We start from the raw sequence: 22,551 nt of genomic DNA, 5'->3' as shown, positions 1-22,551 counted from the left end.
GGCAGGGTGTCCTGGGGCAGAGCTGTTCCCTGGGGCCCAGCACAGCACAGTTGTCCTGGTGCTCCGGGGGTGTCTGTAAGGGCAAACAGGGGGGACACAGCCAGCAAGCTCCAGCAGTGTCCTCCCCATCTCACTCTCTGCTGCACAGGCCTGCTCCTGCTGCAGGAACAGGTTAGCTGGATTTGGAAATGTGCTTTTGCTCGGTGGGAGAATGCCAGAATTGGGCATTTCCACTTTCACTTCAGGAAAAATTGTGTTTATTTTCCCTTGCTTTACAGTAGAGTTTCCAGGTGATGCCATTGGGAGAACCTGGCTGCATAGTTCAGTTTCCTGGCTGTAAGAGCTGTGAAAGAAATTGTTCCAGTGTCCTCAGTGAACTTCATTCTAGCATCTCCAGGCAGCCAGTGAGGCCCCAGGATTTACTGCTGAAATATCTCCCAGGAGTTACTTCGTGCTGGAATTTCCCTTTGAAAAATCAGTGCCTGGTGCTGAATGATGATGGGAAAGTTACTGATGTCTGTATATTTTAATGGGTTTTGGAAGTCTTTTGTGCTGAATGGGCTCTGGTTTAGGGGCTGATTGTTTAGACTGAGAAGATGGGTACTGCTGGCAGATGCTGAATGTGCCTTTGCCTGCACAGCTGGCACGTGTGCCCTGGTGCTGATGTGCAAACATATGTACTGCTCTCTTTGGTGAGGGAAGGGTGGCTGAAACTGGAAAAAGGAGAAAACTAAAGCACATTGAAGCTCCTATATGTTAGAAATGCCAGAAACTAGATTTTCTCAGCTCCCACATTGAGGCTGAATCCAAAAGAGTGGGTGTGGAGAATCTTTTATTGCCTCTCTTGCAACTGACGTGGATTCATGGATGGTGGAGCTGGCTTTTAGCATTCCCAGTTTGTGCTTAGTTTGGTGTGATATGAGGATGGGGATTTTCTGATTGGACATGAAAACATCACCGCACAGCAGAAGGTAACAACTAAGCCTTGTTGCTGCTTAATTTGCTTTCGCTTCACCTTTTCTTAGCAAAGCTTCCCCAGTTTCTCAGCTGCTAAATATAAATTGGAAGAGATTCCCTCCCCACCACCCCCGGCCCCAAAACTCCATGGTCTCCAGCAGAGGGGATCTTTTAACCACCCTTGAACATCCTCCTCTTCCTCCTCCTCCTCCTCACTGGCAGCGTGGCTCAGCCACGGCTCCTGCAGACCCTCTGCTCCCTGCAGCTCCCAGAGCTGTGGTGAAGGATGGGTTTCCATGGCTGTAGGATCTTTATCTGCCTGCACCTTGTCTGGGCTCCTTGGTGGCTGCTCCTTGTGCTGCTGGCAGCAGTGGCTGCTCAGCAGGAACAAGGCAGTGCTGGCTTGGTGTGCCCGCAGTGGCTGCAGCTGTGCCACCCCACTGCCCTGGCTGCTCCTGCTGTCCCCTGCAGCTGCTGGAGGGATGCTGGCACTGGGATGGTGCCCTGGCTGCTCCGGCTGTCCCCTGCAGCTGCTGGAGCCATCCCTCGCACTGGGATGGTGCTGCTGGAGGCATGCCTGGCACTGGGATGCAGCTGCTGGAGCTATGCCTGGCACTGGGATGGTGCTGCTGGAGGGATGCTGGCACTGGGATGCAGCTGCTGGAGGCATGCCTGGCACTGGGATGGTGCTGCTGGAGGCATGCCTGGCACTGGGATGGTGCTGCTGGAGGCATGCCTGGCACTGGGATGGTGCTGCTGGAGCCATGCCTGGCACTGGGATGCAGCTGCTGGAGCCATGCCTGGCACTGGGATGGTGCTGCTGGAGCCATGCCTGGCACTGGGATGGTGCTGCTGGAGGGATGCCTGGCACTGGGATGGTGCTGCTGGAGGCATGCCTGGCACTGGGATGGTGCTGCTGGAGGCATGCCTGGCACTGGGATGGTGCTGCTGGAGGGATGCTGGCACTGGGATGGTGCTGCTGGAGCTATGCCTGGCGCTGGGATGGTGCTGCTGGAGGGATGCTGGCACTGGGATGGTGCTGCTGGAGCTATGCCTGGCGCTGGGATGCTGCCCCGGGGCTGGCAGCCCGGCTGTGGAGCCAGAGCCGTGGCTCAGTGCTCAGCTGGGTGTGGTGGTTCCACCCCTGTTTGAGCACGGGGCTGGCTCCTGCTGGAAGGTGGGGATTGTCCCCATGGGGACACTCCTCCGTGGGTCAGCCACACTGCCTGGGTGATGGTCCTCAAACCTGAATTGCACTGAGTTAACGTTTTCTATTTCTTGTCTTCTTTTCCTTTCACAGCACCTTTTTTTTTGCCTTTTTCCTCTTATCCTCACGGTGTCTAAATCTAAGCCTTTCGAAAAGGTCATTCTGGTTTTTCAGGAGCTTTCCTTTTTTTGCAGTGTGGTTTGTCAGTGAGCACACCCCCAGGTTTGGTGGTGGGGATGTGTCTGCACTGAGCACTGATCCTCACAGGAGAAGCACAGCCCTGGGTCAGAAGAGAGAACCATCTGCTGCTGCTTCCTACGCTGTGTTGGAGCAGGAGCTTGGGGACAAGGAAAGCAAGGAGCTTGAAAATAGAGTGAGCCATTCCTTAAAAATCTCCCCCAATCTGAGAAAAGATAATTTAGGGAGTCCTTGAACCTGGTGAGGTGACCAGGCCATCACTGCTAGGCATGGACTAATGCTGGTGGGACTTTGCTGCCATGTGCAGGACTTCAGGCCTTGCAGGGGCCATCTTCCCCAGGACCAACGCATGAGATCTCCCAGAAAAACAGCCATTTATAAACCTAATTGCTGACCTTTTCCTCGAGATGAAAGCTGGTTTTGAGTGGCTGTGGACAGGCAGCAGGTGCCTGCAGGCTGAGCCAGGGCTCGGGGTGTGCAGGTGCTCCCTGGCCACAGAGAGGTGAGAGCTGTCCCTGTGGGCTGTGGGACAAAGGCACTTGCAGCAGTCACAGTGATGAACCTTTCTGCCATAAATATTTAAATGTGTCTTTTGTGTCACTCGCTTGGCACGGAGAATGCCCATACCAGCTGGAATTCCATGGTTCTCCCAGGTGTCCAGGTTAGTCCAGCACCTGCAGCAGCTGGTTCAGCAGGGTTCAGCACTGCCCTTGGTGCCAGTCTCACCAGCCACGGGCACCTGCAGCAGCCTGGCTGGGGGCTGCAGGGTCCTTCCTGCCCTTGGCATCAGCGTGCTCAGGGCCCTTTGCAGCACCAAATCCTGCTGGCACTGGTGCCTGCTTTGTCCTAGGTGGGTTAGCCTAACCCTGACCCTAACCCAAACCCTAACCCTAACCCTGACCTTAACCCTAACCCTAACCCTGACCCTAACCCTGACCCTTTGCAGCACCAAATCCTGCTGGCACTGGGGCCTGCTCTGTCCCACATGGGCACCTGAAGCCGCTGGGGACAGGATTTGCTCCTGGCTGCCAGAGCTTACTCTCCTGTGCAGGAAGCAGCCCCAGGACCTTGGCAGTCTGTTCTGTGCCCCGTAAGTCACCTTCTGAGCAGAGCAGGCCCTGTTGAGGAGCACGCTGAGCTGGCGTGTGCCACACGTGCCGTGGGGCGTCTCCAGCAGCCTCGTGCCGCCTGTGTGCTGCCAGCCCCTCCTGGGCCTGCCGTGTGGGCAGCTGCTGTGCCGTGCCGTGTGGGCCACTGCCGTGCCGTGTGGCCAGCGCTGCCGTGCCGTGTGGGCAGGTGCCGTGCCGTGTGGGCAGGTGCCGTGTGGGCAGCTGCCGTATGTGTGGGCAGCTGCCATGTGGTGTAAGCAGCTGGTGTGCCCTGTGGGCCGCTGCCGTGCCGTGTGGGCAGCTGCCGTGCCGTGTGGGCCGCTGCTGTGCCGTGTGGGCAGCTGCCATGCCGTGCCATGTGGGCAGCTGCCATGCCGTGCCGTGTGGGCAGCTGCTGTGCCGTGTGGGCAGCTGCCGTGCCGTGTGTGCAGCTGCCGTGCCGTGTGGGCAGCTGCTGTGCCGTGCCGTGTGGGCAGCTGCTGTGCTGTGTGGGCAGGTGCCATGTGGGCAGCTGTCGTGCCATGTGGGCAGCTGCTGTGCCGTGTGGGCAGCTGCCGTGCCGTGTGGGCAGCGGCCGTGCTGTGTGGGCAGGTGCCGTGCCATGTGGGCAGCTGTCGTGCCGTGTGGACAGCTGCTGTGCCGTGTGGGCAGCTGTCGTGCCGTGCCGTGTGGGCAGCTGCCGTGCCATGTGGGCAGCTGCCATGCCGTGTGTGCAACTGCCGTGCCGTGTGGGCAGCTGCCGTGCCGTGTGGGCAGCTGCTGTGCCGTGCCCAGCCGCGTGTGCTGTTCCTGGGCAGCGGCTCACCGCCGGGCTGCTCAGGGGGAGCAGGCCCTGCTCCAGGTGCAGGCCGGGCAGGGAAGCACATGGGTGCTTTTAAGGAGGAATTTTTTCACAGAAAGAGTGGTCAAATACTGGAATCATCTGCCCAGGGAGGTGGTGGAGTCACCATCCCTGGATGTGTTTAAAAACAGACTGGATGTGGCACTGGGTGCCATGATCTAGTTGAGGTGTTAGAACATGGGTTGGACTCGATGATCTTAAAGGTCTCTTCCAACCTAGAAATTCTGTGATTCTGTGATTCTGGGTGGGACAGAGTCCGGGAGCAGTGCCTGAAGCAGTGTGGGGCAGCTGCCTGGGGCTCCGTCCCCCTGCCCTGCTCCCTGCAGCCAGGAGCAGGCTCTTGGCGCTGGGCACAGGCTCTGTGTGCTCCATGGCACAGCAGGGCAGTTTGCAGGCCCTGTCAGGGAGTATTTGATTCCTCATTAACCCCCTCTGTGCTCCTTTCTGGGCATGGTGTGTGGAGAGGGAGGGCTGGGCTGCAGGGTCGCCACTCTGGGGTGTGTGCAGCAGGCATGGCAGTCAGGGCTGGGCTGGGGACACTGCAGTGCTGCTGCTTTCCCTCCTCACACACAGGGCTGTGTTTCTGTTCTCTGCCCCGATGAATGTTGGATTTTGCAGCAGGAGAAGCTGTGAGGGCTGCTCTCCCCTCTCTGCTGGGTGCATGGCTGGGGCACTCTGCTCCAGGGGGGTTTGGTTCCCATTCCTGCACAAAGCAAAGGTGGGAGTGCCTCCATCCTTGCACGCTCCCCGTTTGTGCTCCATGGGCCTGGGGAGCTTGCACAGACCCTGGTGCCTGTGCAGTGGGAGAAGCCCAGCTGATGGAAGGTCCCTGAGCACCCTGCAAACACTGCAGTGTGTGTGGTGTGTGCTGCAGCTGGTGTCACCCCCAGGGACCTGCTGGCACAGCTGGCACAGCCCAAGACAGACGCTGGCTGCTTACCCCAGCTAGCCCAGAAGGTCTCCAGGTTACAGGAGACAGGTTACAGCTGATTTGGAGGTTCCCTGGTACAAATAAATGCTGCTTTGCTGGGTGTCTGGAGGGACGAGCAGCTGAGAGAGGCAGATCCTGGAGGAGCCCAATGTGATCTTTTACACCTTTCACTTGATTTACTCCAGTTTTGTTTCCTGGAGCACACAGATGAAAGGCTGCTGTTGTTCACTGACAGCAGAGCTGTCTCCAGAAGGATTTCCCAGCAGCAGACAGTGTGGTCAGGGTGGGGCAGCCTGGCAGGTGTGTTACACACCTGTTACACACTGCTGCCCGCGGTGCTGCGGGCCTCTCAAATTTGGAAAAGGAAAGAAAACAAGAGTTGCTACGAGCAGAGCACTTGAGGGTTTGTTTGGGTGTTAGAAGAGGGATCTGGGACAGGAGCTGTCCCCTCTCTGGGTGTCACTGCACACCTGCCTGGCAGCCCCTCCCTGCCTGGGTCTCCTCCAGAGGGTGGGCACTGCCCTGAGCATCGTTCTCGCCCCCCAGCCTGTGCAGGGTCCAGGTGCATCCCTCTGGAGGGCTGGGAAATCTCCTGCACACTGCAAACCAGGGCTTGGGGGCAGGACAGCTTCAGCAGGGCTCCGTGCTGAGCCACGCTGGTTTCCTCAGGGGTGGAGAGCCCTGACTTCCCCCTTTGTCTTTTCCCTGCTTGGCTTGATGCAGCCTCCAAAACTCTGTGCCATGGCAACAATCTCCCCCTGCAGAGCAGCCTCTGAGTGTAATAACTGCAGCAGCACTTTGTGAATGCCCATTTTAGAGCTGTGTAAAAGTGACACTACACCCTTATGACAATTTACCACCCAGATGCTGCTGGTTTTTAGCAAGACTCTAAAACTGGAGGTGGTGCCAGCTGTGGGGACAGCAGTGTGGGCAGTGCTCTGAGATGCTGTGTGGGGTTTTCAGGCTTGGTTTTGTAACAGCTGGTGATCACAAAGCCTCCTTTTGCCTTGGAAAGAAATGAGTGGACTTTCCTGAAGCCCTGACTTCCTGCCCCCTGTGCCAGGGAGGTGCAGGCTGGCTGTGCTGCTCATGGAGGGTGCCCTGGGGTGTTTTCTGTGCTGTCCCAAGAGTGGCCTTAAATGAAAAATCCCCAGTTTGCCACAGAACATCAACTGAAGCCTTGTTTGAGCGGCTGCTGCCTTTGGTGCCTCCCTGCCTTTCTCTGCCCTTTCTGAGAGATTAATGTTAGAGGACAAAGGTTCAGGATTCCTTGCAGCACCCAGCTGAGTCCCTCAGGCACAGCAGCACGCTGTGGCTCCGGTGCCAGCACTGGATTTTTCCTCGTGTTTGCCCAGGAGGCCGAGTTCAGTGCCCAGCACACAGTGAGTGCCAGGGATGAGCTGCCGAGGAGCAGCTCTAATCAGCCACAATCAGGCTGTTGTTGTGCCCTGCCTTGCCAAGGGGCAGCATCCTGCTCCTCTGCCCTGCTGGACTGTCCCAAGCACGGGCACAGACTGCCCCTGCCTCCCTGCACCTTGTTAGCTGGCTCTCAGTGACACGATGCCTTGTGAAGCTTTTAAATGTGGTGATGTTTTTTTTTGAAAGGTTGGCTTCCTTTCTGCAGCCTGTTTCCTGCTCAGCCTCAACGAGCTGGCACATCCCTGTGGTCTCAGTGCAGAAGCCAGCCAAAATCCACGTCCTGCCAGCCTGGGGCTGTGCCTGCTGCTGAGCTCTGGGGCACGGGGTGCTCCTCACGTGGCCAGGCCTGCATCTGGGGGAGCCGGGGCTGGGCTGGGTGAGCTTTGGGGCTGGGCTTACCCTGCCTGGGGACAGGGCAGCCCCCCGCTGATTTGTGACAAACACATGTGCACAGCACGGGCTTTTGTCTCATATTTTCAATGACACACGTGTTTGGTGTCATCTAGTTCATGCGTTGCAGCTCATCAAGTTGTTAAGTGTGAATTTTATCAGTATGAAACCACTGACCTGGTGGAAAAAGGAGTCAACAAATAGAGAAGAAATCTCTCACTGCTGCTTGTCCTCAAGCTGGGTGAAGAGGTTGAATGAGAGACAAATATTTGAAATATCTCTGCAAGACAAACTTCTTTCTCACCAAGACCAATTCCAGGGCCTGTTAAAATCAGGAATGTTTCTGTGGATGCCAGTGGGACTGGGGCTCCATCCTCAGCAAACAAAACCCCATTTTTATCTGCGGGAGGGAAAGCAGCAGTGTGTGTGTGCCTGGAAGGGCCGAGAGCAACCCATGCCCGGGGGCTGTGGCAGGCAGAGTACCCCCCACACACCTGGGCTGCTGTGCTGCAGCACCCTGCAGCCACCACAGGCCTGAAAAATCTGCAGATAAAGCAGAAGAGACCAGAAAGACATTGAAAAAAAGAGAAATAGAATAAATATTGATTATGCTGGAGTGTGCTGAAGTATGCAGCCTGTCTGATTTAAAACAGCCAGAAGATTATTCCCCAGGACCAACTCTGTGAAATAATCAGTGTTTAAAATTTGATTATCAGAAAGCCCAAGGACTTTAATCTGTATCAATGTGCTTCAAAATATTTATTTGCAGGAACAAGGATGTTTGATTTTTAGCTGTCGTTCCATTTATAGATAATCCAGAAAAATGTCTGCCAGCTTTAAGCTCCTCTTGTGTTTAGTCAGTGTGGTCTTTGTTTCCTTCTCCCAGGAGAAGGTAAAGTTGTGTGTGTGTGTTCTGATGTGCTTCATTGCCTCTGAAATGATCGTGGTGCTAAATGTGGCATTGAAACAGCCTCTGCCATGATTTAATTAGGAAGAAATCTAATAACTGAGCATAAGAACAACAGCCTCTCCAATGTCTGTGGCCCCGTGCCAGGTGAAGGCATGATTTCAGAAGCTTGTTTGTTCAGAATTAGGGACTGTCACGGTGTGAAAGCCCAGCCTCGCTCCCAGGGCAGCAGCCTGGATGCTGCAGCTCCAGCAGAAACCCCACTGCCCTGCCAGGGGAAGCACTGGGACACTCTGTAAAACAGGAGTGGGATGGCTAACCTGAAAGGAAACATTTCCAGTGGGTATGGCCCGCTGAGGGAGGGCACTCCAGCTCAGGGGCAGTGCCCCTCGGTGCATTCCCGTGGAATACCTTTGCTGCTGACTTGTGGCTTTCACCCTGTTTGAGTCATCAGGAACATCAGAAATAACATCTCTAAGATCCAAATATCCTTTATTACCCAATCTCATGTATGGTTTAGGGAAGTTCAGGTTCCACCTTTGGATTAACTCCATGATTAATGTGTTTGCTTTGGATTTGTGCTTTACTTTGATTGCTGCTTTTCCCTTTCCCCAGAAACTGCAGTACCCATCTGTGCAAAGGACATCAGTGATGATCTGATGAAGGAGTTTGCTTTTCTGTCTGGTGAGTATGAGAACATCTCCAGGGTCTCTCTCTCTCCCCCTGTGGTAATTAAACACTCCAGACAAAGTCCTTTGCCGTTTGTCAGTGGTATTCCCACAGGCTGTTGCCCACCAGGCAGTATCCAGTGCAATCTGTCAGTAAAGCACGGAGGCAGTCTGAAGAGCAGGTTGGCTTTCTGTCCCGTGCCACACTGTGAAGCATTCTGGGCTCCCAGCCCTCTGCATGAACAAGCCCTTTGCTGTCAAATGTGTTTCTCTAGGTTCCAGACCAGTGTGTTTGCTTGCCCCTGTATTTCTGATTCCCTCAGCTGGCCCGTGTGACGCGCACTCAGTCCATGAGGGAAATGCTGGTACTCCGTGCATTTGTGCCCAGCACCTGCCCTTGGTGTTGTGCGTGGCCCCAGGGGCAGAGCTGGCTTTGTCTGGCCCTTCTGGGGGTGTGAACCCCCTCAGGGTGCTGTGAGCTGCCTGGTGCCCCTGGCTCTGCCGTGCCCTCCTCAGCAGCAGCATCCCTGTGTGTTTGCAGGTGGAAGGGGCAAGGACAAGGCGTGGATCATCACCCTCCCTGACAACGCTGGCTTCAACCAGGTGCCCGAGGAGAGCGTGGCCAAAGTCCTGACCTACCTGACGTCTGTCCCCAGGTAGGAGGCTCCCTGTCAGCTGTGGCTTTTGCAGGGCAGTTAGGACGAGGGAAGAGATGAGAATCTCGACTCCATTTCTCAGAAGGTTGAGAATTATATTATTATATATATTATATTGAAAATGTTAAATTAAAACTATACTAAATAATAGAGAGAAAGGAATCATCAGAAGGTTGGACAAGAATAGAATGGAATGGTAACAAAAACTCACAACTGACTAGAAAATCTGAGCCAACTGCATTCTTAATTAATTATTAAGTAAAAATACTTAACATAAACTAATCAACAATATCTCTGTTGCATTTTACAACAACAAATAATTATTATTTACATTTCTTTTTTAAAACTAGTGAACTTCTCAAAAAAAGAAAATCCTAACAAAGGATTTTCATTAAAATATCATAATAACAGTCAGCCCTTGTCTGGGGTGGGCAGAGGGGGGTCCTGCCTGGCTTGGGCAGGGGTCTGCAGGGCCCAGCCATGGGTGGGGGTGAGGGGCTCCTTCAGCTCTCAGAGGACAGCAGGGGTGCAAGCCCCTGCAGTGTGCAGGTGAGGTGTTTGATGTGCCAGGAGCTGCAGAGGGGGGAGTGGGCATCATCCCTGTGGCCTGGCCGCTGGGGTGTGTCACACATTTAGTTGGTTAGGTTTCTAATTAACAACAAGCTTTCCTCAAGCTTTGGCAGGTGTCACTTAAATATACCCTGCCACTGCAAGGTGAGCAGTTTCCATGCTTGCTTCAGTGTGCCATGCCACTGCAAAATAATATTTTGACGTGTACAAATAGAGAGTCATTACTGTGGAAAAAGAGAAATGAAACCAGGGGAAGAGCCTAATTACAGAACAAAGCCTTTGGGGTCCCCGTGGCAGCTGACGGCTCAGCAGAGAGCAGCAGCTCCCATTACCTGCCTGTGTGTCAGGGTTAAGCTGCTGACAGTCTGCCTGTGCCTCACGCAGGGCTGTGTTCTTAGATTAATGGCCCTCCTGATTCTCGCTGCTGAGCCTGGTGACTCAGTTACCTGGAATCCTTAATTTTCTTGAATAATGCCTGTTTTGGCAAATTTCTTGCTGCAGGGAGAGCAGGCTGACAGCAGCTGGGTGGGAGCTTTCCATTAGCAGCAGCTTTGCAAGAAGTGTGCAGTGTTTAGGCACCTCTGTTCAAAAAAAAAAAAAAACCAAGCAGGAGCCTCTGGTTCCTCTGTCCTCGTTTTGATGGACTCTGAGGTTTCGAGGGCTCCTGGCCCACAGAGCACTGGCCCAGCAGGAGCAGGACTCTGCCTGGTTTCTCCAAGGCTTCTGGCTGTACACAGCCTGGCATTAGCATGATGAGCAGTCCTGCTGGCCCTGTAATGGTCAGACTCAATCAAGAGACTAATGAGAGCTGCGAGCTTGCTGGTGATTCAAACACGTTCAGCATGTCTTTAGTAAAACCACTTTAATCATCCTGCTCTGCTCCTGCTGCCGCCATAACAGCCTGCCCCAGTGTCTGACCACCTCAGGAACGTTGCTCCCTCACACTTTGGAGCTGGAAGGCTCAGCAGGCACAGCATCACTGGTTGAGGGTGGCAGGCACAGCATCACCTGGGTGAGCGTGGCAGGGACGGCATCACTGGGTGAGGGTGACAGGGACAGCATCACTGGGTGAGGGTGGCAGGCACAGCATCACTGGGTGAGGGTGACAGGGACAGCATCACTGGGTGAGGGTGGCAGGGACAGCATCACCTGGGTGAGGGTGGCAGGGACGGCATCACTGGGTGAGGGTGGCAGGCACAGCATCACTGGTTGAGGGTGGCAGGCACAGCATCACCTGGGTGAGCATGGCAGGCACAGCATCACTGGGTGAGGGTGGCAGGCACAGCATCACCTGGGTGAGGGTGGCAGGGACAGCATCACTGGGTGAGGGTGGCAGGCACAGCATCACCTGGGTGAGCGTGGCAGGCACAGCATCACTGGGTGAGGGTGGGAGGCACAGCATCACCTGGGTGAGGGTGGCAGGGACAGCATCACTGGGTGAGGGTGGCAGGTCTGTGCCAGCTCTGGTGCCCCAGTGTACACATCCCTCAGCAGCATCACATCGTGGGGTTAGAGCTCAGACTTTGGCCAGAAAGTCCCTAGAAGAGGGAAATATTTCCCTGCCAGAGGTATTTTATTTCCTCAGATATGAGGGTTAGGTGTGGGTGCACCAACACCTGCTCAGCTGTGGCTGTGCAGGGGCAGATCAAAACCACACACCCCGTGCAAAGGAGCTGCCTGGTGCCCTGCCTGTGCTAGCCTGAGCAAACCTCGTGGGTGTCAGGTTTGTGGCATTTGGGCAACTTGAATGGTTTGTAGTGTTTTGGAAAGCTGGATTTCAGGAGGCACTGTTCTCCTGGAAAGAATTGTTAGAAAAGGAGATGGATTCTGAGAGCTGCTCCTGAGTCCTCAGGGCGAGTGCATTCCTGGCAGAGCCAGCAGGAAGGTGAGTCTGTAGGCAAGGGAACTTCTGATATTCCTGGAACTGCTGCAGGCAGGAGGCAGCTGCAGGAAGCAGTTGTGTGGATGAGCTGGAAGGGAACATAAGTAAGAGGTGCCCACTTTCTATTCTGTGCACATCCAGCTCAAAATGCTGCCTGCCTGCCTTCAGGCTGCTGTGCTGAGCAGCACCTGCAGTGGGCTGCTGAAGCAGGGAAGTGACAGAGCCTGTGTTGCAGAAAAGAGACCTAAGGAGTGAGAAAGCAGCACTTCATCCAGGCTTGGGTTGAGGGCTGTGACAGTGTGGTCTTTACAGCAAATACAAATCTTTTCTCTAGCCTGAAAGAATTGATCTCTTCCTAGTTGAGCCAGAATTCCAGTAGAAGCTTAAAAAAATCAATTGAAGTCAGTTATGATATCTGTGAGATTGCAGTTACAAAAAACTGACTTAATTCTATTAAAGTAAAACTTGAAAACTGAAAAAATCCCTCTGTGTGTAGCCTTGGTGTGGTATTACCTTCAGTACTGTGTGCAGTTCTAGTGCCACTTTTATAAAGCCTGTGGAGTCCTTGAGTTGTCCGGAGGGAGCGAGTCTGGTGAGAGGGCTGAAGGAATGTGCTGAGGAGCAGCTGAGGCCTCCGGGCTTGTCCTGTGTGGAGAGAGGGAGGCTGAGGGGGATCCCCCTGCCCTCTGAGCCTCCTGAGGGGGCCATGTGCAGAGCAGGGTGCTGAGCTCTGCCCCCGGGCTGCCAGGGACTGGGCGTGTGGGAATGGCTCAGAGCTGTCGGGGCAGTTTAGAACAGACACTAGGAAGCATTTATTGACTGAGGGGCTGGAAAACCAGAACACTTTCCCTAGAGATGTCATTGATTCCCCAGGCTGTCAGCTCCTGGGGCATTTGGACAATGCCCTTAGCAACATCTCCCAGCTGTTGGACAGACATTGGACAGATCATCACTGGGGGTCCCTTCCTGCTGGAATATCACATCCTGTTCTGTCCTGGCCTGTTCTTCCTTTGGCTCTCCAGCTTGTTGGTGTTTACACAGGCTTTGCCTGTTTGCTGTAGGCTGGGAGGTGAGGTGCAGAGTGGCTCAGAACTGTGACACAGAGTAGTGGCACACTGGAGGGTGCTGGTGGCTATAAATATCTCTGGATTTCAGTGTTGGGCAGGTCGTGGTGGCATGCTCTGATCCCACCAGGGGCAAGGAGTCTCTCAGTGCTGTGCTCAGTCTCACAGCTGCAGACTCCAGGCTCCAATTTCAAGTCCTGCAAAATATCCCAGGTCTTTATTTTTAGTCTGGTGCATCAAAAAGTGGCAAGAAACACCCAGAGAGGAGCAGTCCTTGCCCTGGTTATCTGTCTCCATCTTCCTGCTGGATGCAAACAGAGCCCTCAGAGCCTTGGTAGAAAGCATTGATTTATTTTTATTGTCACTCTAAGAGGTACATCACGGGCCTGGAAATCTGATAAACTTGCAAGGCTGGTTGCAAATAGTCACAGGCTTTCTGCACTGGCTTAGAATAAATGACAAACTTCTCCCTGTAGGTGTCAAGGCTGTCAGACTGCTGGAAGTTTCCTCTTTTTTCTGTAAGGGAACTAATGAGAGCACATTAGCATGCTCAGGGGCTGCTCTCTGAGCATAACCTTGGCCTGAGTTAATGCCTTCAGCTTTTCCTAACTGGCACTGCACTACAGGCTGGCTGCCTTTTCTGGATTGCTTGGGTTCTGGGGGTTGTCTGCAGGTTTTATTATGATTACAGCAGTTCTGTGTAAACACAGTTTATTTTTTTTTCAATTGCAGGCCCTTGGGAAACACTAGGGGAGTTGGGAATTGTTTCTTGTAGCTCAGAGACATACCTTTTAAAATTTTAGAGTGTGCTGAGAAACCAAAGGGTTTTATTTTTGCCTCAAACCAAAGGATCCTTTGGCCTGCTCCCACCCACCTGGGTCACTTAGCTTATGGTGGGGGTGAACAGAGCTAACAGAACCCTGCAGAGTTGTCTCACATTGCCTAAACCATTCTAAGCAAATAAAGGTTTTGGCTGAAAAGTCAGACTCACCATGCTCACAGCCTCAGACTCTATTACATGTGCTCTGTGTATGTCCCATATGTAAAATCTGATGTTCATTTTCCCTGCTCCTTTCTTCTACACTTCAAAGTCACTGAATAAATTCAAGGGAAGCCTTTGCACTTTGGGTGTGAAGCTGCAGATCCATAGGATGTGTCACAGGGTAGCTTGGGAGCTGGGTGCCTCTCCACACCTTCAGCCAGCTGTTGTTAGGAGTCAGAGGGAATTGTGGTCCTCATCCCTCTGAGCACCACTGCTAATTCCTCTTAAATGTGTTTGTCAGAGCTGTAGCTGCCACAGACCACAGCAGCAAGATGTGCACTGAATGAAAGCTCCTGCATTGGCTTCAAGTGGCTTTTTTTTCTTTTCTGTAGTGAGTTGCCAACTATTGTCTGCCTTGTGAGATACTCCAGAGTAATCCACCGTGTGTTTGCCTTGCCAAACACAGGAATCAGCAGAGATGATGTGGCAGGAGGGCTGGCACAGGGCTGTGCCCAGGGCAGACACCTGAGCCCTCTGGGGAGCCAGCACGTGGCCTGGGAGCCTCTCCCAGCACCAGGAAGGGTGTGTGGCCATGGCTATCCTGTGTCAGCATCCACAGAATAAATACTGCAGCATGACCTGAGACTCCTGTAAATACACTGCTGGAGAGGAGGTGGTTCCAGGCTGGCTGTGGCTCAGCTGCTGCAGCCAGTGCTGCTCCCCTCCAGCCTGGCAGGAGTATTTCAATTACAGACAGGGCAGCCCTGGTACGGCTGGCTGCCTGGGCATTTCAAAGCACCTCAAAGGCTTTGGGTGTTAAAAGGGACGGCAGGAGCCTGTGCTTGCTGAGTCAGCTGGGGTGTGCTGGGAAACACCTTGGAGCAGCAGCTGCCTCCCTGGCAGGGCGGGCTGGGGGAGGCACCAGAGCTCCCCATCCCCTCTGCCAGCTGGCACTGCCCTGCCCTGCCCTGTCCAGCTTGGCCTTGGTGTCCCCTCTGCTATCTCCTGCCCTGTTGGTGCCACCTCTGCTGTCTCCTCCCTTGGTGTCCCCTCTGCTGTCTCCTGCCCTGTTGGTGTCCCCTCTGCTGTCTCTTGCCTTGGTGCCACCTCTGCTGTCTCCTGCCCTGTTGGTGTCCCCTGTGCTGTCTGCTGCCCAAAGCAGCCAGGAGTCCCAGCTTGGCTGCTCTAAGCTGAGCTGGGCAGTGAAGGCAGGGGGGTCCTGGGGCATCAGCTGGGGAGCCTGCTGGCCAGGGCACAGCTCCTCTGCAGAGGCACAGCTCCTCTGCAGCTCCTCTGCAGGGGCACAGCTCCTCTGCAGGCTCCTTCTCCAGGCCAGTTTGGGTTTCAGGAGCAGTCTGGGCTCCAGCAATGTGCTGTCACCCCCCTGCACACAGGCACAGGTGATGCTGAGCCCTGGGCTGGCACAATCAGAGCCACGGCGAGCTTGGGCTGGGAGGGGAGCTGTGGGGATCACAGAGAGTGGCCTGGGTGGGAAGGGATCTTAAAGGTGATCCAACCCCCCAGCCAGAGCAGCTTCACCTGCAGCAGGTTGTGCTGGAATATCTGGAGAGATGAAAAGCCCCAGGTGGGTGTTTAAAATATCCAGAGAAGGAGATTTCACAGTCTCTCTCTGCAGCGTGTCCCAGGGCTGTCACCCTCAGGAGAAAGACATTTTTCCTCGCATTCAGATGGAATTCCCTGTGGTTCAGTTTGTGCCTCCTGCCCCTTGTCCTGTTGCTAAGCATCACTGGAAAGAGTTTGGGTGCTCAGGAAAATTTTTTTTCAAAGGGAATTTCAGGAACTGCAGAAATCTTAAAATGTGGTTTGCATTCCCAGTTCTTGGATTTGGGTTTTTTTGGGAACAGAGTCACTTTTCTTGGAACGTTATCTGGTTATTGGTATTTTCTTATCTTGCAGTCAGCATGAGTCTGACACTAAATTTATCCTAATCCTGGACAGAAGACTGGACACATGGACATCAGTCAAAACGACTCTCCAAAAAATAGCAGTAAGTCCTCTTTAATGTGGATTGCTTTTAGTGCACTAAGCCAGCCTGCCTTTGTGTATCCCCTTCAGAAAACACTGGGAACCAGAGCAGTGATGCTCCTGCTTCCTCTCTAGGCAGTTTGTTTTATGGCCCTGTAATTAATTTGAGTATGTAAATGAGCTGTTTGTGTGTTAATTTGCTTGCTTGATCCATTTCCTGGGTTTTATGCTCCTTTGCGCTGGTTCAAATGTGTTGTGTGCCATCTTCTCTGCTTTTGATGGGTAGAAAATTTTGCTCCATATTTGTTCTTTCTTGACACTGGCTATTAGTTTATTTTACCTAATTGTTGGTGACTGAAAGTTTTAGGTTCTTCAAACAGGCTTCACAAGGATTTGTGTGTGGGCATGGATGGAAAAATCTATTTAAAAGTGTATGGATGCATTAATGTGTTTTAAATGGCCTCGTACACACATGCACAGCTCACAGGGGGGGTTGTGAAGTTCTGCCTTGCACTGTGTCTTGGAACCAGAGCTTGGACAATTCTGCCTTGCACTGTGTCTTGGAACCAGAGCTTGGACAATTCTGCCTTGCACTGTGTCTTGGAACCAGAGCTTGGACTCACAGCAGAGCCTGCAGCTTGGAAAAGTCACATTTATGGGTGCAGGGGGAGGTAGGAGCCAGCAGAGAAATCCTTTCCCAGCCACACCGTGCCGTGTGGGTCAGTGGCAGTGTTCTGGGTGTGTTATTGTTGTGCTTGTTTCTGCTCAGTCATTGAGTGGTCAAAGACGTTGGTCCAGCTGAGAAAGGGTGGAGGGGATGTACTGAGACAGAAAATGCTTGCCTGGCTCTGATAAAGTTAGATTTGTGGTATTTGAAATGGTTAATGCTGCTACAGCTGAGCTTGGTGTTAACAATCCTGGCTTTGCTGGCAGTTAACAATACCTGGGAGCATCCCTTAGGAGGCAGAGAGGGTTCCCTTCTTGCAGTGGGAGTGAGATCCCACTGAGAGAAATTCTGGTTCTGATTTTTATGAATGTTAGGAACTGAACTTGCAGGTGTGGTGGTTACCACACCACTAGGGAAGAAGCAGCATTTAGAAAGTAGCTCTTTAAAGGGGTCATCAAAATTCAGTTCTGCTGCCAGCGTTTGAACAGGTGCTCATACCAAGAGCATCCTTTAAGGATGAAGTACTTGCTTTGCATAGTCTGGAAGTGTCAAATGGGAAAAAATCCTGTCCTAATTTGTAGCTTCTACAAAAGTGTCATTCATTTTGTGTTTAATAAGGAAATTTAATTATTTGAGCATACACCCTGTTTGTGCCATGTGTCCATGAGTGGAGGTGACTTTGCCTGCAGTATCAGGGCTGCCCATGCACAGAAGGGGAGGTGCTCTGTGCAGAGAGGGATGCAGGAAACCTGTGTCCACTGAGTCTTAAGACTTGGGAATATGGTCTTAAAAACAGAGTCAGGTCCTAAATGGCTGTCTCAATGTCCAGGAGGTGTAAGGACAAAAATTTAAATCTTGATTTTTTTTTCCCAGTCACGCATCATAAACCCTGATGCAATTAAAAAAATCTTTTTCTGATCTTTGTACAATTTTGGAGTAAAGGAGTGCCATGAAGCTGAATTTGAAGCACAGACTGTGTCCTATTTTTCCAGCATATGTATATGCAATTGCAGCTCTGCGGTTGTGCATCTGATCTTGAAAATTTCTCTATCACACTGTACAGATTTTTGTTTTAACTCTTTGTGTATGGCTGCAATTGCCTGGGCAAGCCGGGCTAGCAGTGCTGTGGGAAGTGATGCCGGGCAAGCCTCGGGTTTTGGCCGGAGCATCTTTGCTTGGTTCACCCCAGAGCCCAGGGCAGCTCGGAAAGGCACCTTGGAGAGAGCGGCGGGGGGGAGAGGAAGGGTGAGAGCTCCGAGCTGCGAGCCCAATCCTCGCAGCAAAGAGCGTCTGCAGGCTGATTTTTGGCATTCCACCTTAAAAGCAAAGCCGGCGCTGGGGAGGAGAGCGGGGCTGCCAGCCGGGAGCCGGCAGGGCTGCTGCCTGCCCGAACCGAACCGAAGCGAACGGAACCGCTGCGTGCCGGCGCCGGGCAGCGGGGCGAGCCGAGCATCCCCGCATCCCCGTCCCGCATCCCCGTCCCGCATCCCCGTCCCGCATCCCCGGCATGGCGGAGGCGGGCCCGCGGCGGGGCGGGCGGCCCGGCCGGGATGCGGTAAGGCTCCGGGCCCGCCGTGCTGCGGCGCAAGGGACAGCGGGGCCCCGCTGCGGCCCGGGGGAGGCGCGGCAGCCGCGGCACGGCCCGCAGCGGCCGGGCTCGGGCGCAGCGGCATCCTCCGTGCGGCAGCGGCCGGGCGCCGGGACCGCGGGTGCCGCTGGGTACCGCGGGTACCGCTGGTACCGCCGGGTATCACTGGGTACCGCCGGGTATCACTGGGTACCGCGGGTACCGCTGGTACCGCCGGGTATCACTGGGTATCGCCGGGTATCGCTGGGTACCGCAGGTATCGCTGGTACCGCTGGGGATCACTGATACTGCCGGCTGCCGCTGGGTATCGCTGGGTATCAGTGGGTATCACTGGTACCGCTGGTTATCGCTGGTACCGCGGGTATCGCTGGGTATCACTGTGTATCGCCGGTACTGCCGGGTGCCGCCGGGTATCGCTGGGTACCGCTGGTACCGCCGGGTATCGCCGGGTTCCCCGGGTGCCGCCGGTACCGCCGGCAGCGCTGCCCGCAGTGCCGCTCCCGGCGCTCCCCGCCCGCAGGAGCGGCTCGGTCATTGCTGCTGCAGGGAAGGAGAGCCGCGGCGGGAGCGGCCCCGCTCGGATCCGTGCCCCTGGAGGGAGCGGGCTGTGCCCGGGTCCGTGCCCCTGGAGGGAGCGGGCTGTGCCCGGGTCCGTGCCCCTGGAGGAGCGGGCTGTGCCCGGGTCCGTGCCCCTGGAGGGAGCGGGCTGTGCCCGGATCCGTGCCCCTGAAGGGAGCGGGCTGTGCCCGGGTCCGTGCCCTGGAGGGAGCGGGCTGTGCACGGATCCGTGCCCCGCTGGTGCTCACAGCATCCTCGGCCCTTTAATCATGCAGCCAGCTGGAGTAAAGGTAGCAGAGCACTTGGGAGTTTCCTTCTGGCTCTGGGGGGAGTTAAAGGTTCAGATTAGCAGCGCCTGGCATTGTGTTGCATGACTTTTCCTTTAAGGGCCAGCAGAAAGTCATTAAGTTCAGCAGCTGGATAAGGACTCCTGGACTCAGTCTGCAGGGCTCAGAAAGAAACTTACTGCCAGATACTACTTTGTTTTTTTAATTTTTTAAAAAATTTATTTATGGATTTCTAACCCCATGGATGCCCCAGTGAACTGCTAGGAAGAATAGTGTCTGCAAACAAAGCTCCTAAAATTGGTGGAAATGTTAAAATAACACGAAATGTGTCAGAATGAGATATTCAGTAATGAGGAGTAACTGTGGTGCTTTCAGTGCATGCCCTTTCTTGTGCTGTATTAGCCCAGTTCGTCTGTATTGATTAGCTCAGGGCTCTCTGTGTGGTTGTAGTTAAATGTGCATTTAAAAAGTTGCTGAACTGGCCTTAAGGCATCCGTGTCTGCGTCCTGGGAAGGGAGGGATGTGGCGAGCAGGGCTGTGCTCAGTGAGACAGTTCACAGCAGTGAGGTGCTGCCCGCTGCCTGATTTAGTGGAGCTGTGCTGGGAGTTTTCTGCCTTTCCTGGTTGCTGCAGAGGCTTCAGAAGGTTCTTTAGGTGTTCTGTTACATAACCCCAGGCTTATCAAGTGCACAGGATTCTTCTTAGGCTTACAAATGATAAGATAAAGCATAAGGCAAGATTAAATATCCTTTTGTCTTTAATATATTGTGGGGAAGGGTTTTTTGCAGCAGCACTTTCAGTACCATCAGAGTTCAGTTTTCAGGAAACTTATGTACACTTCAGCTCTGAGAAAAATTAAAATTGTTACAGTAATTAAAAAAGATACAATCCCTACAGGAATGTTATATTGAGGAATTACTGGTCTGTGTGTGGGTTTGTTTTTTTTTTCCCTAACATTTCATCCTTTCCCTCAAGTCTCTAAGAGGGCACAGGACACGGCTTGTTGGTGTCTGTCTTTCTACAAGCTTGTTTCTTGTTGTGTTCTTTTTCCCCCATGCTTGGAATGCATTAGGTGTCATTTGCAAAGCTGAGTTTCCTGTTTTGTAGCTACTCGTAAGTGCTGACCTCGGTCCTGTATGTGTAAGATCAGCTGAAAAATCCCCAAATGCTTTCTGAACTGAATGGAAACCCAATCATCTGCCCTGGGAACTCAGCTCTGTGGAGGTGAAATACCAGGAGCAGGAGGGATACAGTGGTGTGTGCATGGCTGTCCCTGGGGTGGAGGAGGGCAGTGCTGTGCCCTGGTGTGGATCATGTTGTCACCCTGCAGCAGAGGAGTCCCTGGGGTGGAGGAGGGCAGTGCTGTGCCCAGGTGTGGAACACGTGGGGACCCTGCAGCAGAGCTGTCCCTGGGGTGGAGGAGGGCAGTGCTGTGCCCTGGTGTGTGTGGAACACATTGGCACCTGCAGCAGAGCTGTCCCTGGGGTGGTGGAGGGCAGTGCTGTGCCCTGGTGTGGATCATGTTGGCACCCTGCAGCAGAGCTGTCCCTGGGGTGGTGGAGGGCAGTGCTGTGCTCTCCAGGTGTGGAACACGTTGGCACCCTGCAGCAGAGCTGTCCCTGGGGTGGAGGAGGGCAGTGCTGTGCTCTCCAGGTGTGGAACACGTTGGCACCCTGCAGCAGAGCTGTCCCTGGGGTGGAGGAGGGCAGTGCTGTGCTCTCCAGGTGTGGATCATGTTGGCACCCTGCAGCAGAGGAGTCCCTGGGGTGGAGGAGGGCAGTGCTGTGCTCTCCAGGTGTGGAATACATTGGCACCCTGCAGCAGAGGGGTCCAGGGGCGTCCCTGCTCGCAGCCAGGCAGCTCCCTCTGGTCCCTGTGCAGCTGGCCTTGTCTCCTGCCTCTGCTCCCCCTTCCTGCAGCTTTCCTTTCGTGCCCAGGGGCTCCTAGGGGCTGCCATCCAAAGGCTGCAGGTTTTCCCATGGGGAGTTGGGTTTGGACACCAGGCTCCTCCTCCAGGGAGCCTGCTCTGCACCCAGAGGGTGCCTGTCAAAGAGGACTTGAAGAAGGAGAGGCCAAAGCTGCAAGTGCCAGCAAGGCTAAAGGGGACAGGGGACGAAGGGGAATGATGGTGTCAGACCGAGGCAGGATGAATTTCTGGCTGGTTGTTCTCAAAGACTTTCCTGCAGCATGTTTCAGGAGAGGGTCAAGGTAGGAGTTCACAGAGAAGGCGTTATTGCTGCCCAGGTGCTGGAGCAGGAGCACAGCACAGGGCCCGCAGCCAGCACCAGTGTCTCTGTTATTTAATGGTTTGCTGTTGTTTCCAATGCCAAGTCTTTGTCCCTGGCACCACTCTTGTTGACTTCCAAAGGGGATGAGTTCATCATTTCATTCACAATCTTTTTTTTTTTTTTCTGCTTGTACTTAAAATAACAGCAGATCAATATATTGGATTTCTGTGGCTTATATGATCCTAAAAGCAGCTGTCCATTTCTAAGGGAAGCTGTGGGCAGTGGAAGCCACAACCTGCCCCTTCCTACCCAAGAAAACAGAGCAGATGAGTGGCAGGGCAGCTCAGGTGTACAGCAGGCCTGTTGTAAACAGCACTGGTGTGTGTTTGTGGGGTGATTTTGTTTGGGAGGCACGGATGAAGTGCCTGCAGTGCAAAGTACCCAAACACCTTCATTATTCTCACCTTGGTACAGAGGTTACTATCATGTTTCATGGAGGAGGATGATATAAGGAGGAGAGAAATGTGACCTGGCCTGGCAGGATCTCAGAGCAAATCATGTCTTAATTAACTCAAGTCTTTGCATCATGCACTTATCCATAATTTAATGCAGCAACTTCTACTTTCTTAAAAATTCTTTTTCATTCTCAAGAACCCTTTTCACAGATCTATTTAAAAATGCACCTGCTAACCATATGCTTGAAAAAAGGCTCCAGCAGTGTAGACAGGAAATTCCAAATTCTTGCCACAAATTAAATGTTGCCTGGTAATTACCAAGGACACGACGAGTGTGCTTCATGCACTTATGGGATGATTAGCAAGTTTGGCAATAAATTTTGCTTCCTCAATCTGTCATTCCTCGCAGTGTTCCAGCCCTCTGCTCCCTGCTAAGTTGTAATTTCACTCCCCAAGTTATAATGATGAACAAACAGTATCTGTATTATTAAAGTTTATAACAAGTGTGCCTCCGAGGAGCACAGCTGACCTCGTGCCTGCCCCAAAGGGAGCTGGGGTTACATTCCCTATCTCAAAACCACTCCCAGCATCTCCCTCCTGCTGTATTTGTATTGGTGGGGTGCCCCGTGAAGGAAGGAGTGATGAATCTGACTGCATGTTCTAGAAGGCTAATTTATTATTTTATGATACTATAATATATTAAAGAATACCAAACTATACTGAAGAATACAGAAAGGATACAGACAGAAGGTTAAAGGATAATAATGAAAGCTTGTGACTCCTTCCAGAGTCCCAACACAGCTTGGCCCTGACTGGCCAAATAGTGAAAACAACTCCCAGCAGAATGCAGTGAAACAATCACCTGTGGGTAAACAATCCCCAAACACATTCCACACGAGCACAGCACAGGAGAAGCAAATCAGATAATTATTGTTTTCCTTTTCTCTGAGGCTGCTCAGCTTCCCAGGAGAAAAATCCTGGGCAAAGGGATTTTTCAGAGA

The 22,551-nt window shown here is 53.4% G+C and overlaps 1 protein-coding gene across 6 annotated transcripts in view; it reads left to right on the top strand.

Annotated features, from left to right (window-relative positions):
- MCF2 (MCF.2 cell line derived transforming sequence) overlaps positions 1-22,551 on the top strand; it is a 60,673-nt gene that overhangs the window by 2,935 nt on the left and 35,187 nt on the right. For 5 of the 6 annotated variants that reach the window (XM_038122995.1, XM_038122994.1, XM_038122992.1 and 2 more), the window contains exons 2-4: positions 8,575-8,643; positions 9,169-9,283; positions 15,699-15,789. In XM_038122995.1, the coding sequence (XP_037978923.1) occupies positions 8,575-8,643; positions 9,169-9,283; positions 15,699-15,789 (275 nt within the window). Of the gene's footprint in view, positions 1-8,574; positions 8,644-9,168; positions 9,284-15,698; positions 15,790-17,682; positions 17,990-22,551 lie in introns of those variants that run through there. The other variant, XM_038122996.1, reaches the window with a different exon arrangement.

This window comes from Motacilla alba, chromosome 4A (assembly GCF_015832195.1).
Source record: "Motacilla alba alba isolate MOTALB_02 chromosome 4A, Motacilla_alba_V1.0_pri, whole genome shotgun sequence".
Classification (NCBI taxonomy): domain Eukaryota; kingdom Metazoa; phylum Chordata; class Aves; order Passeriformes; family Motacillidae; genus Motacilla; species Motacilla alba.
Note: the sequence above shows the minus strand (reverse complement) of the source record. Positions and strands in the feature narration are given on the sequence as shown.